Source organism: Rhinopithecus bieti, unplaced genomic scaffold, assembly GCF_001698545.2.
Source record: "Rhinopithecus bieti isolate Rb0 unplaced genomic scaffold, ASM169854v2 scaffold_31514, whole genome shotgun sequence".
Classification (NCBI taxonomy): Eukaryota; Metazoa; Chordata; class Mammalia; order Primates; family Cercopithecidae; genus Rhinopithecus; species Rhinopithecus bieti.
The window spans coordinates 136,920-150,171 of NW_016813496.1; the positions used below are offsets into that span (position 1 = coordinate 136,920).

Below are 13,252 nucleotides of genomic sequence, written 5' to 3' on the forward strand. Positions count from 1 at the left end.
GAATTGATGGGTGCTGACGAGTTGATGGGTGCAGCACACCAACATGGCACAAGTATACATATGTAACAAACCTGCACGTTATGCACATGTACCCTAGAACTTAAAGTATAATAAAAAAAAGAAAAAAGAAAAAAAGAAAAAAAAAACCCCTTAAATCCCAGAGTTATGTAACACAATCTATTTTTGCCACTGCTGTCAATTTTATAACATATACTAATAAGCAATTTAAATGTTTAAATTTTAAAGTTTTCTAGGATAATTTTATTAGAAGATAAATATGTATTCTTAGAAAAGTAAAAGAAACACAAATAACAGTAACTCTTCAGTGCGTAAATATACTTTCAGGTGATAACTTCAGACGTCACAACAATATTAAAAAGAAGTGGCCCAAGTTGTTTTTGCACACATCTATTCATTGTACCAACCATCTAATGCTTAATTCAAGCTTGTAACCAGTTGCTGGTCTAGACTAAAATTTCCTGGATGGTAGGGACCTTGACTGCTTCATCCATTTTTTTGAATGACCATATGAAAAGGAAGCAATTAGTTTGTTTGGGTCACCAGACCTCCTCTTTATCTTTCACCCCAGTACCAGAAAACTTGAGAAACTCTCATCTGGGTAACAACTCATGTTATCTCTTGATTGTTATGAGGGAGAAAAAAACACAGGATGTCTTCTTTCTCTTACAACCAGACAGAAACAGAATTAATCATTCTTGTTAGCCTGATGTAATTCTACCCTTGACATCCTCAAATGTCTTAAGGACACCCAGATGATTAGGAGAGGGTTCCCAATGACCCAGGGCTGATGGCCCAGTGATAAGCCAGGCTGGAGAAACTCAGGTCGATTCTAAATAGAAAATGGAACTGCCTTGGTGGAGCTCCAGAACCTGGATCCCCTATCCTGATTTGCTAGCTTTTGGGTAAGAAGATGGACGAGAACACTAAGGCTCTGGATCCTTTGTGGCCCTGATCTCTCACTCCTAAGATGCTTGTTTACACTTACAGGTTCTGTCATCAGATTCTATTTACACCTGGAGCCTCTCACAGACTGTAGCAGGTCACTGAAGAAGACTGAAAAGCTTAAAGAGCCACACTCTCAAATGGGGGATTTAAGATTTCTACACTGACATCTCATAATACAGAAAATGCCTTCTGTTGGTTTTCAGTAAATTCTCAATCCAAAGTCTGGCCCTGTCTTGTAAATCCCAGGCAAAGGCCAGAACTTATGTGCAGATTCTAGGTGGGATCAACCTGACTCTGCATCCTTGGGTGTTACAGCAAGCAGAGTACAATCAAAGGAGAGATCCCTTCATACAGGCTGCTCTAGCACATTCTAAGTAATATGTCTACCTAAAAGAAAAAAACTGAGGCAACATGAATATCAGTAGAGAATTCATCTGGGCCAAGCTTGCGGATCGTAACCTTGGAGCAAAGATACATCCTCCAAAGACTGAACAAATAAGAAATTGAATCCCTGAATAGACCAATAACAAGCTCCAAAACTGAGTTAGTAATAAATAGCCTACCCACCAAAAACATCAAAGAATCAGAAAAATTTGCAGCTGAATTCCACCAGATGTAAAAATAAGAGTTGGTACCACTTCTAATATTATTTCAAAAGATTGAGAAAAGGGGACTTCTTTCCAAATTATTCTGTAAAAATAACATTATTCTGATACCAAACTCTGGCAAATATAAAACAAAAAACAGAAAACGTGAGGCCAATATTCTTAATGAACATTGATGAAAATATCCTCAACAAAATACTGGCAAACCGAATCTAGGAGAACATCAAAAAACTAATGCACTATGATCAACTTGGTTGTATCTCTGAAATAAAAGGTTGGTTCAACATACAATAAATGTTACTCATCACATAAACAGAACTAAAGATAAAAACCACAAAGTTATTTCAATAGATGTTTAAAAAGCTTTCAATAGTCCAGGCATGGTGGCTCACGCCTGTAATCCCACCACTTTGGGAGTCCGAGGCAGGCAGATCATGAGGTCAGGAGTTCAAGACCAGTCTGACCAACACGGTAAAACCCATCTCTACCAAAAATACAAAAATTAGCCAGGCGTGGTGGTGTGCACTTGTAATCCCAGCTACTCAGGAGGGCGAGGCAGGAGAATAGCTTGAACTCAGGAGGTGGAGGTTGCAGTATGCTGAGATCATGGCACAGCACTCTAGCTGTGAGACAATGTCTCAAAAAAAAAGAATGAAGCTGGAAGCATTACATTGCCCCCCTTCAAACTACATTACAGTAATCAAAGCAGCATTATACTGGCGTAAAAACAGATTCATAGAACAATGGAACAGAATAGAGAGCCCAGAAATAATGCCACACACCTCCAACCATCTGATCGTTGATAAACCTGACAGGAATGTGAAAAGAAATCCGTATTTAATAAATGGTACTGGAATAACTAGTTAGCACTATGTAGAAGATTGAAACTGGTCCCCTTCCTTACACTATATATAAAAATCAACTCAACGTGAATTGAAGACTTAAATGCAAAACTTAAAACATGTATGTTCATTTCACCACTGTCAACAATAACAAAGACATGGAATAAACCTAATTGCCTATTGTTGGTAGACTAGATTGAAAACATAGTATGGTAGCCTGAGGTGGCTTACACTTGTAATCCCAGTGCTTTAGGAGATTAAGGCAGATGGAATGCCTTAGCTCAAGAGTTAAAGACCAACCTGGGCAACATGGCAAAGCTACATCTCTACAAAAAATAAAAGAAAAATTAGGTGTGATGGTGTGAGCCTATAGTTCTAGTTACTTAAGGGGCTGAGGTAGGAGGATTCCTTAAGCCTTGAGCCTTGGAGATGGAGGCTGAAGTGAGCCAAGATTGCACCATTGCACTCCATCCTGTGTGACAGAGTGAGACACTGTCTCCAAAAAACAAAATAAAGATTTAATCAAAGTAAAATATGGTACATAAAAATCATGCAAGACTATGTGGCCATATAAAAACAACACAAAGCTGGGTGCTGTGGCTCATGCCTGTAATCCCAGAACTTTGGGAGGCCAACGCAGGTGGATTACTTGAGATCAGGAGTTCAAGACCAACCTGGCCAATATACTAAAACCCCGTCTCTACTAAAAATACAAAAAATTAGATGGGCGTCATGGCAAGTACCTGTAATCCCAGCTATTCAGGAGGCTGAGGCAGGGGAATCACTTGAACTTGGGAGGCAGAGGTTGCAGCGAGCAGAGATCACACCACTGCATTCCAGCCTGAGCAACAGAGTAGGAATTCGTCTGGCTGGGCGCAGTGGCTTATGTCTGTAATCCCAGCACTTTGGGAGGCCAAAGTGGGCAGATCACAAGGTCAGGAAATCGAGACCATCCTGACCAACATGGTGAAACCCCGTCTCTACTAAAAATACAAAAATTAGTGGGGCTTGGTGGGGTACACCTGTAGTCCCAGCTACTTGGGAGGCTAAGGCAGAATTGCTTCAACCTGGGAGGCTAACGTTTCAGTGAGCCAAGATCGCACCATTGCACTCCAGCCTGGACAACAAGAGCAAAACTACGTCTCAACAAAAAAAAAAAAATTTGTCTCAAAAAACAAGCAAACAAACAAAAAACACCAAGATTAAGTCCTTTGCAGCAACATGGATGGAGTTGGAGACCATTATTCTTAGAAAATTAATGCAAAACAGAAAACCAAATGCATGTCATCATTTGTAAGGAAGAGCTAAATAATAAGAACACATAGACATAAAGAAGGAACAGTCACAGAGGCCTAGTTGAGGATGAAGGATAAAAGGACAAAGAGGATCAGGAAAAAAAATACCTCTTTGGTGCTATGCTTTGGAACTCACTGACAAAATAATCTACACCAAACCCCCATGAAACAATTTTACCTGTATAACAAACCTGCATGCGTATTCCTGAACCAAAAAGAAAAGTTAAGAAAAGAAAAACCCATGAGTGCAGAAGAGCGCAGTGTAACTGGAAAGAACTGTTTGTTCTACAGATAGTGGCCCCAGTGGGGCTGTACTCTGATTTATTTCTGTGTCCATGCAGGTAGATGAGATTATGAACAGGTGCTCCATAATGCTAGGTAGATGGAGAAAACAGGTTACTGCTGCATATTCAGTGTCTGGAGGTGGGGATATGCCAGGAGACTTGTAGATACTTTTGTGGCTTTTTGGCAAGAAACCCTAGGATCAAAAATGCTGTGGTGAAGTTCCTGATGGTGGTGCCTAGTCCTGGGAGGACTGTGGACACATCAGTGTCTAATGGGTGTGTTTGTGAGTGGGTGGGAATCCTGTGGTGGCAGCTGTGAGACAAGGGAGTCTGTCATTAGAGCTCCTTTCCTCTGAGTTTTCATTCTCTCACCCTAAGAGGAGACCTGGAATCACAGGACAATGGGCAGTGGGACAGTCTGTGTACAGGAGAGCAGAGCCTTCCATTTTCAGATACCTAGAGTTCCACTGCAGGCCAGGCCTCTGTGATATCTTTCTTCTGGCACCAAATCTGTAGAGTTTGCTGAACACCAAGCAATTCTCTAACACCAACTCAATGTGTAACATTTGAATTCTGACACCACCCAGAGTCAGCACAGACCCGGATTCCAGGGCTCAGTCTCACAACACTGTCCTCACTGCAGATGCCAGTCACAAACCCCATAGGCCCATCTGTGTGTCTGAGCTACTGTTTAAACATTGGGGACTCCCGAGCCCTTTCTCAAGTTCAATTATCTGATCAAGCTACTCACAGAACTCAGGAAAACACTGTAGTTATGTTTACCAGTTTATTATAAAATATACAACTGATGAAAAGTCAAATGGAAGAAATGTGTACAACAAGAACAGTTTATGGAAAGAAATGCCCTTCCCATTATGACTTAGATGGTGCTCTCTTTTCTTATTTATTACATAGCCAGACACAGAATCTGTCAGAGGTACACAGCCTCCCTTTTGAATAGGGGCTGAGTAAAATAAGGCTGAGACCTACCAGGCTGCATTTCCAGATGGTTACGCATTCTAAGTCACAAGATGAGATAGGAGGTCAGCACAAGATACAGGTCACAAAGACCTGGCTGATAAAAGAGCTTGCAGTAAAGAAGCGGGATAAAAGCCACCAAAACCAAGATGGTGATGAGAGTGACCTCTGGTCATTCTCCTGCTACCCTCCCATCAGTGCCATGAGAGGTTACAACATCAGGATGTTACATCATAAAGGTCTAGAAAGGAGATATATAAATAATCCACCCTTTATTTAGCATATAATTTTAAAATAACCATAAAAATACACAACCAGCCTATTGAGAAAGCCATTTCTTTTATTTCTTCACTTTCTTAATAAATTTGCTTTCATTTTATGACTTGCCCTGAATTCTTTCTTGAGCAAGATACAAGAACCCTCTCTTGGGGTCTGGATCAAGACTTCTTTCTGGTAACATTTTCCTGGCAACCACAAAAGGACTATACTAAAGAGACCTCTCTGTCCCTCCCCCCAAAAATTACTGTGGATACCAATTGGCTGACTTTGAGTCCCTATACCTGGGTAAAGGATGAGATTAGGTTGGAGGCACAACTTAGGAAAGTCAGAGTCTCTTCTAAGACAGCGTGGGTTAAAGGAGCCTCAAAGAAGGCAAGGATACTTAGGAAGGTTATAGTCCTTCCTAAGATTTAGGTTAGAGATCCCTCTCAGCAAAGTTCCTCTCAGCTAAGAACTGGTTTAATACTACTGGATGTTAATTGCTATTCTTTTAGATTAATCTGTCTTGCACTCTTTGCTGGTGCCTATGAGTGACAGAATTAGGCATCTATAGGACCACAGGGTATGAGGAGCTTTTTCCCTTCCAAAAGGGGAAACTTGAGAGCTGATGGGACTTCGGGAAACCATCCTTTTGCTACCAAGAAGCGGCTGCCTGAACTTGTAAAGTATATTGCAGTTGTACTTTTTGTGCAGAAATGCAGGATAAACTTTCTGGATGTTTTCTATTCTTTTTTTTTTGTTTGTTTTTTGAGATGGAGTCTCCCTGTCACCCAGACTAGAGTACAGTGCCGCAATCTTGGCTCACTGCAACCTCTGCCTCCCAGGTTCAAGTGATTCTCCTGCCTCAGCCTCCCGAGTACCTGGGATTATAGGCATGCCCCACCACGCCTGGCTAATGTTTTGTATTTTTGGTAGAGACAGGGTTTCGTCACGTTGGCCAGGCTGGTCTTGAACTCCTGACCTCAAGCGACCCGCCCGCCTCAGCCTCCCAAAGTGCTGGGATTACAGGCGTGAGCTACCATGCCCAACCTACCCAACCTAGATGTTTTCTTAAACACTAATTAATCTTAGAGATAACCCCTTTTTTGAAACTCAGAATTACGAATGGCCCTCACCATACTGATGAGTTTTGACTGAGCTCCTGTCTACCTGAAATACAAAAGACTCTAATAGTTAAGGAAGAATATCATCGCCCCAATACAGCATGAAGTAGTTACAGAAGATGAATTTTCATCCCTCTACAACCCTTATGATTAAGGGGTTTTTTTGTACAAAAGAGGGGGGAAATGTCAGAGGCGTATTGAACCAGGGCAAATCCATTTTGAATAGGGGGTGGGAAAAAATAGGGCTGAGACCTACTGGGCTGAATTCCCACATAGTTAGGCATTCTAAGTCACAGGATAAGATAGGAGGTCAGCACACAATACAGGTCATAAAGACCTGGCTAGCAAAACAGCTTGCAGTAAAGAAGCAGCATAAAACCCAACAAAACCAAGATGGTAATGTGTGTGACCTCTGGTCATCCTCACTGCTACACTCCCACCAGTGCCATGACAGTTTACAAATGCCATAAAAACATCAGGAAGTTACCCTATATGGTTTAAAATTGGGATAATAATCCACCCCTTGTTTAGCATATAATCAAGAAATAACCGGCCGGGTGCGGTGGCTCATGCCTATAATCCCGGCACTTTGGGAGGCCGATGCGGGTGGATCGTGAGGTCAAGAGATGGAGACCATCCTGGCCATCACGGTGAAACTCGTCTCTACTAAAAATACAAAAATAAATTAGCTAGGTGTGGTGGTGGACGGCTGTAGTCCCAGTCAGTCAGGAGGCTGAGGCAGGAGAATCGCTTGAACCTGGGAGGCAGAAGCTGCTGTGAGTCGAGATCATGCCACTGCACTCCAGCCTCGCAACAGAGCAAGACTCCATCTCAAAAAAAAAAAAAGAAAGAACCATGAAATGGGCAACCAGTAGGCCTCCGGACTGCTCTGCCTATGGATTAAGCAATTCTTTTATTTATTTACTTTCTTAATAAACTTGCTTTCATTTTACTCTATGAACTCACCCAGAATTCTTCTCTAGAGTGAAATCCAAGGACCCTCTCTTGAGGTTTGGACTGGGACCCTTTTTTGGTAAAAACTTGGCACCTTTTCTTCTTTTTCTCATTAAAAGAGTCAGCTGTATTTGTCTTCAGTGGTCTAAATAAAATTTTTCACAGACTACTGAATTTTGAGCTACCCTCAGTCTGAGCCATTATACCATGTCATTCTATATGCCTCCTAAGAACATGCTGACTTCAGGATAAAACATTCTCTGATCTGAAATCTGATTTTTAACCCCCCATTTGCCATTCCCCTCCATTCTTTCTAATCTTGTAGGCTCCACTCTATGAAAAAAAGCCCTTGTCTACCTAAAATTGCATTCCTTAAAGTTTTTATAATTGGTATTCCTCCTGTTGCAATCCTCTTTTTGAATTCTTTTTTTTTTTTTTTTTTTTGAGACAGATTCTCGCTCTATTGCCCAGGCTGGAGTGCAGTGGCATGATCTCGGCTCACTGCAACCTCTATCTCCTGGGTTCAAGCATTTCTCCTGTCTCACCCTCCTAAGTAGCTGGAACTACAGGTGCACATCTCCACACCTGGATAATTTTTGTATTTTTAGTAGAGATGGGGTTTCACCATATTAGTCAGGCTGGTCTTGAACTCCTGACATCAGGTGGTATGCCTGCCTCAGCCTCACAAAGTCCTGGGATTACAGATGTGAGCTACCATGCCCGGCTCTAGAATTCAATTTTTTTTTTTTTTTTTTTTTTGAAATGGAGTCTCACTCTGTCACCCAGTCTGGAGTGCAGTGGCACCGTGTCAGCTCACTGCAACCTCTGACTCCTGGGTTCAACCATTTCTCCTCTCTCAGCTTCCAGAATAGCTGGGATTACAGGAACCCACCACCATGCCCAGTTAATTTTTGTATTTTTAGTAGAGATGGGGTTTCGCCATATTGGTCGGGCTGGTCTCAAACTCCTGACCTCAGGTGATCTGCCCACCTTGGTCTCCTCCCAAAGTGCAGGGATTACAGGTATGAGCCACCACGCCTGAGTCTGGAATTCAAATTTTTTAACAGAAATCTAACTTGTAACATATTACAAAGTCTAGAAACTGCCTTAAAACAATAACAACTTCATGGTCAGTAAGACCCTCCCAGTCCCCTTTTGTCTTAACCTTAACTTATCTGCCTGTAGCTTTCCAGGACTCTGTAGCTTCTCTCAGCAGAAAGGCTTCTTCCATGACTTGAGTGAGCAGGCTGGAACACCTGCAGGAGAGGCTCTCCAGAAAAAACTAACTGGACCTTTGATAACCTCCTTTTGCAGTCTCAATATGAGCTTTAGCTCTGAGTCACTGGGCTCAAACTTTAATTTCCATGTTAGAGTTACTCACTTGGTTTTTGAAACTAAGTGTTTGAAAAATCCAAAAAAATTACTCAAACACAGTGTTCATAAAAGGGAAGAAAATGTTAAGGTGCTTACATTTTATACCTTAATAAGAAAAGCGAAAGTATTTTTCAGAAAATAAATGTATTACTTTATTAATTCCATTAAAAATCATGCAGCAAACATTTAGTCACATGGAAACACTTCTAGGCAGTACCAAGTTTCATCTCATAAAATTTAGCATAAAACTCAGAAATCAAGGTAACAGAATTCAAAGAGATATTCGCTGTCAAAATTTACCCTGAGAAAAAAAGGAACTGATGTTTTATGAATCTATGTAACTCACCAATTATCCACCACATTTTCTTGTGGAAATGTATTCATTTTCTACAGCAAAATGGAATACAGATTTTCCTCTTCTTTTCTTGGTAGCATTCTAAAAGCTAAGCCTTTAAATTCTGTTTGAAATCACCCAGCCATAAAAAACCACACCTGAGAAAATTTGTAAACTCACTCTGGGAAAGAAAAAGGTAAGCGAAAATTTTGACAAATTAAATATATGATTAATTTTTTTGAAATCCACATCTTTTATGCTCTTTGTAAATATTTTTCTACCTTTCAAGCTCTACTAATATAATGCAACTTACAGCTAAAAAACTGAGGTGAAAATAAGTGAATAAATCTCAAGGTGGACAAATCCAGGAATGGCAGTGCTGGTTAAATAACAGATGTGTCTGACTCATGTTTCAAGTCAGGCCATTCAATCACTGGAGAGATCCTTCCACCCACTCCTGTTCGCCTACGTGCTCAAGAATCACCCATTCAGGAGACACTGCACTATTTCTCGGTGACTGCCCCAGGTGCATTTTACTTTGCAAGCTCTTACGCCATCTCACTGGAGTCAGTTTGTTGTTGTTTTTGTTGTTTGTCTTTCGGGATACTATTTTTTGGTCACATACTTTTCACTTTTCTTTTTACTTTTTCTTTTACTATATTTATTTCACTATCCTGCTCCCTTACAGAATCCAGGGGGCAGAAATTATTTCTGTGTTTTCCCCTCACTACCAGCATCTGATTGGCTGACAAGCAATTTATCTCCATGAAATGGAAGCTGGGTTGGTAGAAGACAATTTATTCATTATTACAATAATTATTATTATTACTATTATGAGACGGAGTTTCGCTCTTGTTGCCCAGGCTAGAGTACAATGGCAGGATCTCGGCTCACCGCAACCTCTTCCTCCCAGGTTCAAGTGATTGTCCTGCCTCAGCAACCCTGAATAGCTGGAAATTCAGGCATGCACCACCATGCCCAGCTAAGTTTTTTGTATTTTTAGTAGAGACGGGGTTTCTCCATGTTTGTCAAGCTGGTCCCGAGACAATTTTAACATATCAAGGGGTTACCTTTTCAAAATAAGAGTACTCCAGAAGATTCCTCTCAGCCCCAGGGTATCCACTTGCCCCCTTGACAGGATACACTCCATATCTCAGGTCGTCCTATGGGAGAAAATAAACCAGAGCTGATATCCACTAGACACTCTAGTTGACATAACCATGGCAGATATCTCGGTTTATCCCCAGATGATACTGAAACCCAGGACCAGGAAAAAACTAAATGGTGGCTGAGGACACATCACCCCATAAATTTTCCAAAGCGGAACTCTGACCCAAAAAAATTCTGATAATATCTCTGTGCCTAAAAAGATAAAAGGAAAAAACACATTGAGAATTTTTGCAATACAGTGTTAGGGGATTATTATTTGCTTTCTTTTCATAGAAAATATTTACAAACAGATAACAAATCTTCTTAAAAGCACCATTTGTCTGGGTGTGGTGGCTCACGCCTGTAATCCCCACACTTTGGGAGGCCAAGGTGGGCAGATCACCTGAGGAAGGCAGTTCGAGACCACCCTGACCAACATGGAGAAACCCCATCTCTATTAAAAATACAAAATTAGCTGGGCATGGTGGCACATGCCTGTAATCCCAGCTACTTGAAGGCTGAGGCAGGAGAATCACTTGAACCCGGGAGGCGGAGGTTGAGGTGAGCCGAGATCTGCCACTGCACTGCAGCCTGGGCAACAAAAGCGAAACTCCGTTAAAAAAAAAAAAAAGCACCATTTAATGCTTTGCCAAAAAATAATTAATTAAAATATGGTATAAAAAGTACACTACAAAATATGTGGCCAGGCACGGTGGCTCATGCCTGTAATCCCAGCACTTTGGGAAGCCAATGCGGGCGGATCACCCAAGGTCAGGAGTTCGAGACCAGCCTGTCCAACGTGGTGAAATCCCGTCTTTACAAAAAACACAAAAATTAGCCAGGTATGATGGTGCGCGCCTATAATCCCAGCTACTAGGGAGGCTGGGGCGGGAGAATTGTTTAAATCCGGGAGGCGGAGGTTGCGGTGAGCAGAGATCCTGCCATTGCACTTCAGCCTGGGAGACAGCGCGAGACTCCATCTTAAAAACAAAACAAAACAAAAAACAAAAAAACACAAATATATGACAACGTGAATTAGGGAGGAAAAGCTGGCATTTGGGAACTCCAGAAGAAATTGGAAATTTAGTATCTTACTGCAAGCCAGAATGAGGCTGGAGTAATGAGGTATGGGGGTTAGACTTAAGACCCTCCTCGGGACCCAGGTGAAAAATACAGCAGAAAATCAGTTCCCTGGCTGGGCGTGGTGGCTCACGCCTGTAATCCCAGCACTTTGGGAGGCCGAGGCAGGTGGATTGCCTGAGGTCTGCAGTTCGAGACCAGCCTGGCCAACACAGTAAAACTCTGTCTCTACTAAAAATACAAAAAAAAAAAAACTCAGCTGGGTGTGGTGGCAGGCGCCTGTAATCCCAGCTACTCGGGAGGCTGAGGTAGGAGAATTGCTTGAACCCGGGAGGCGGAGGCTGCAGTGAGCTGAGATTGCACCATTGCACTCCAACCTGGGCAACAAAAGTGAAACTCCACTTCAAAAAAAAATAAAAAAAAAAAAGAAAATCAGTTCCCTGTGGAGTGTGAAAATAATTAAGTGGCAGGCAATTAGACTGACATGTCTCTAGTCCCTGGGTTTCTACTTTAATTAAAAAATGTAACTCAGGCGCATTATTTTTAATTACTACATTAAGAGAAACAAAATTCAGGCTTCACCAACTATAAACTGCCAATTGAGCTCCAATTACATAACCAGGAAATTTTCACCTTTAATGTACAAATTAAGAAACCACGTAACTGTACCTAACCAATTACTAAATTTGGTTTTCTTCATCATGCATTTTACAAAAGATTTTCTTTCAAGCCTCTCCCATAGACCACAAACTACAAACCTCTCCCATAGACCACAAACTACAAACCACAGCCTGGTGCTCTACAATTCTAGAACCACTCTTTGATTAAATTATTTATTTATTTTATTTATTTATTTTGAGGCAGTCTCGCTCTGTCGGCCAGGCTGAAGTGCAGTGGCGCGATCTCGGCTCACTGCAAGCTTTGCCTCCTGGGTTCAAGCCATTTTCCTGCCTCAGTCCCCCAGGTAGCTGGGACTACAGACGCCCGCCACCACGCCCGGCTCATTTTTTGTATTTTTAGTAGAGACGGGGATTCACGGTGTTAACCAGGATGTTCTTGATCTCCTGACCTCGTGATCCGCCCGCCTCGGCCTTCCAAAGTGCTGGGATCAAAGGCGTGAGCCACAGCTCCCGGCCTAGAACCATTCTTCGATTAAATTCTTCCAATATTTTTGCAGTGACTCCCATTAACTTTTAACAGGAGAAAATAGGAACTGGGAACCCCACTGAACAAAGTTCTTCCCATTCATGAACCAAGTCAGGATTCTCCCCTGACGACCCTCCCATAGTCCCTGCACAATCCGGTAGAGAAGCGGCGCTGCGAATGCAGAGATCCCCAGAGAGGGCTCCAGGCAAGGGCACAGTCACTATGCAGGGAAGAGACAGGACGCCCCGGGGCCCGGCTGTCGGCGCAACCGCCATCTTATGGCTGAAGGCGACTGAGGCCGAGCCGGGCAAGGAGAACTCGGGGCGCAGATTGTGAAGCTGACTACAGGGAGGCCTGAGTCCCGCCACAGCCACTTCCCACCGGTTTCAACCAGCCCTTCCCCTCTCTCGGGATGTCGGACTCCGCACTCTCACCATTTCTAGGCTTCTAGGGGGTCCCGGCGTCTTAGCTGTGGATTCCCAATACCTGCAGGTCACAGAGCCACACAGGCTGGGCCTCTAGGAGCAGAGGACACAGAGCAGTGAAGACGAGACCTGGAACTCCAGCTGCATTTAGAGACAAAGGATCCGACAAATCCCGCCACATCCCGGAAGCCGTCCTCTTCGCTCAAGCTACGTGCCTGATTGGACAGTTCCCAGCCCAGCTTCGCTGATTGGATAGCGTTTAAAACCCCACCCTCTCAGGCCCTGACTGACAGAAGATGTAATCAGATGCTGGGCTGAATGAAGGAAGAGTGATCGTCTAGGCTGCAGCCTTTTCAGGCAGGGCTTCCTCCCTGAGTCCACCCCAAAGGGTATTTGCATTCAATCTTGTGTATAAGGTCATATGCATTTGTAAATAAT

General features: G+C 42.6%; 1 protein-coding gene across 1 annotated transcript in view; it reads right to left on the bottom strand.

The window, feature by feature from the left end:
• Positions 1-13,052, bottom strand: part of LOC108512963 (zinc finger protein 100-like) — a 33,501-nt gene extending 20,449 nt beyond the window's left edge. Inside the window, 2 exon segments of the mRNA XM_017848533.1 lie at positions 10,085-10,177; positions 12,824-13,052. Of these exon segments, the coding sequence (XP_017704022.1) occupies positions 10,085-10,177; positions 12,824-12,826 (96 nt within the window). The 5' untranslated portion in view covers positions 12,827-13,052.
• Between the last annotated feature and the right edge of the window lie 200 nt (positions 13,053-13,252).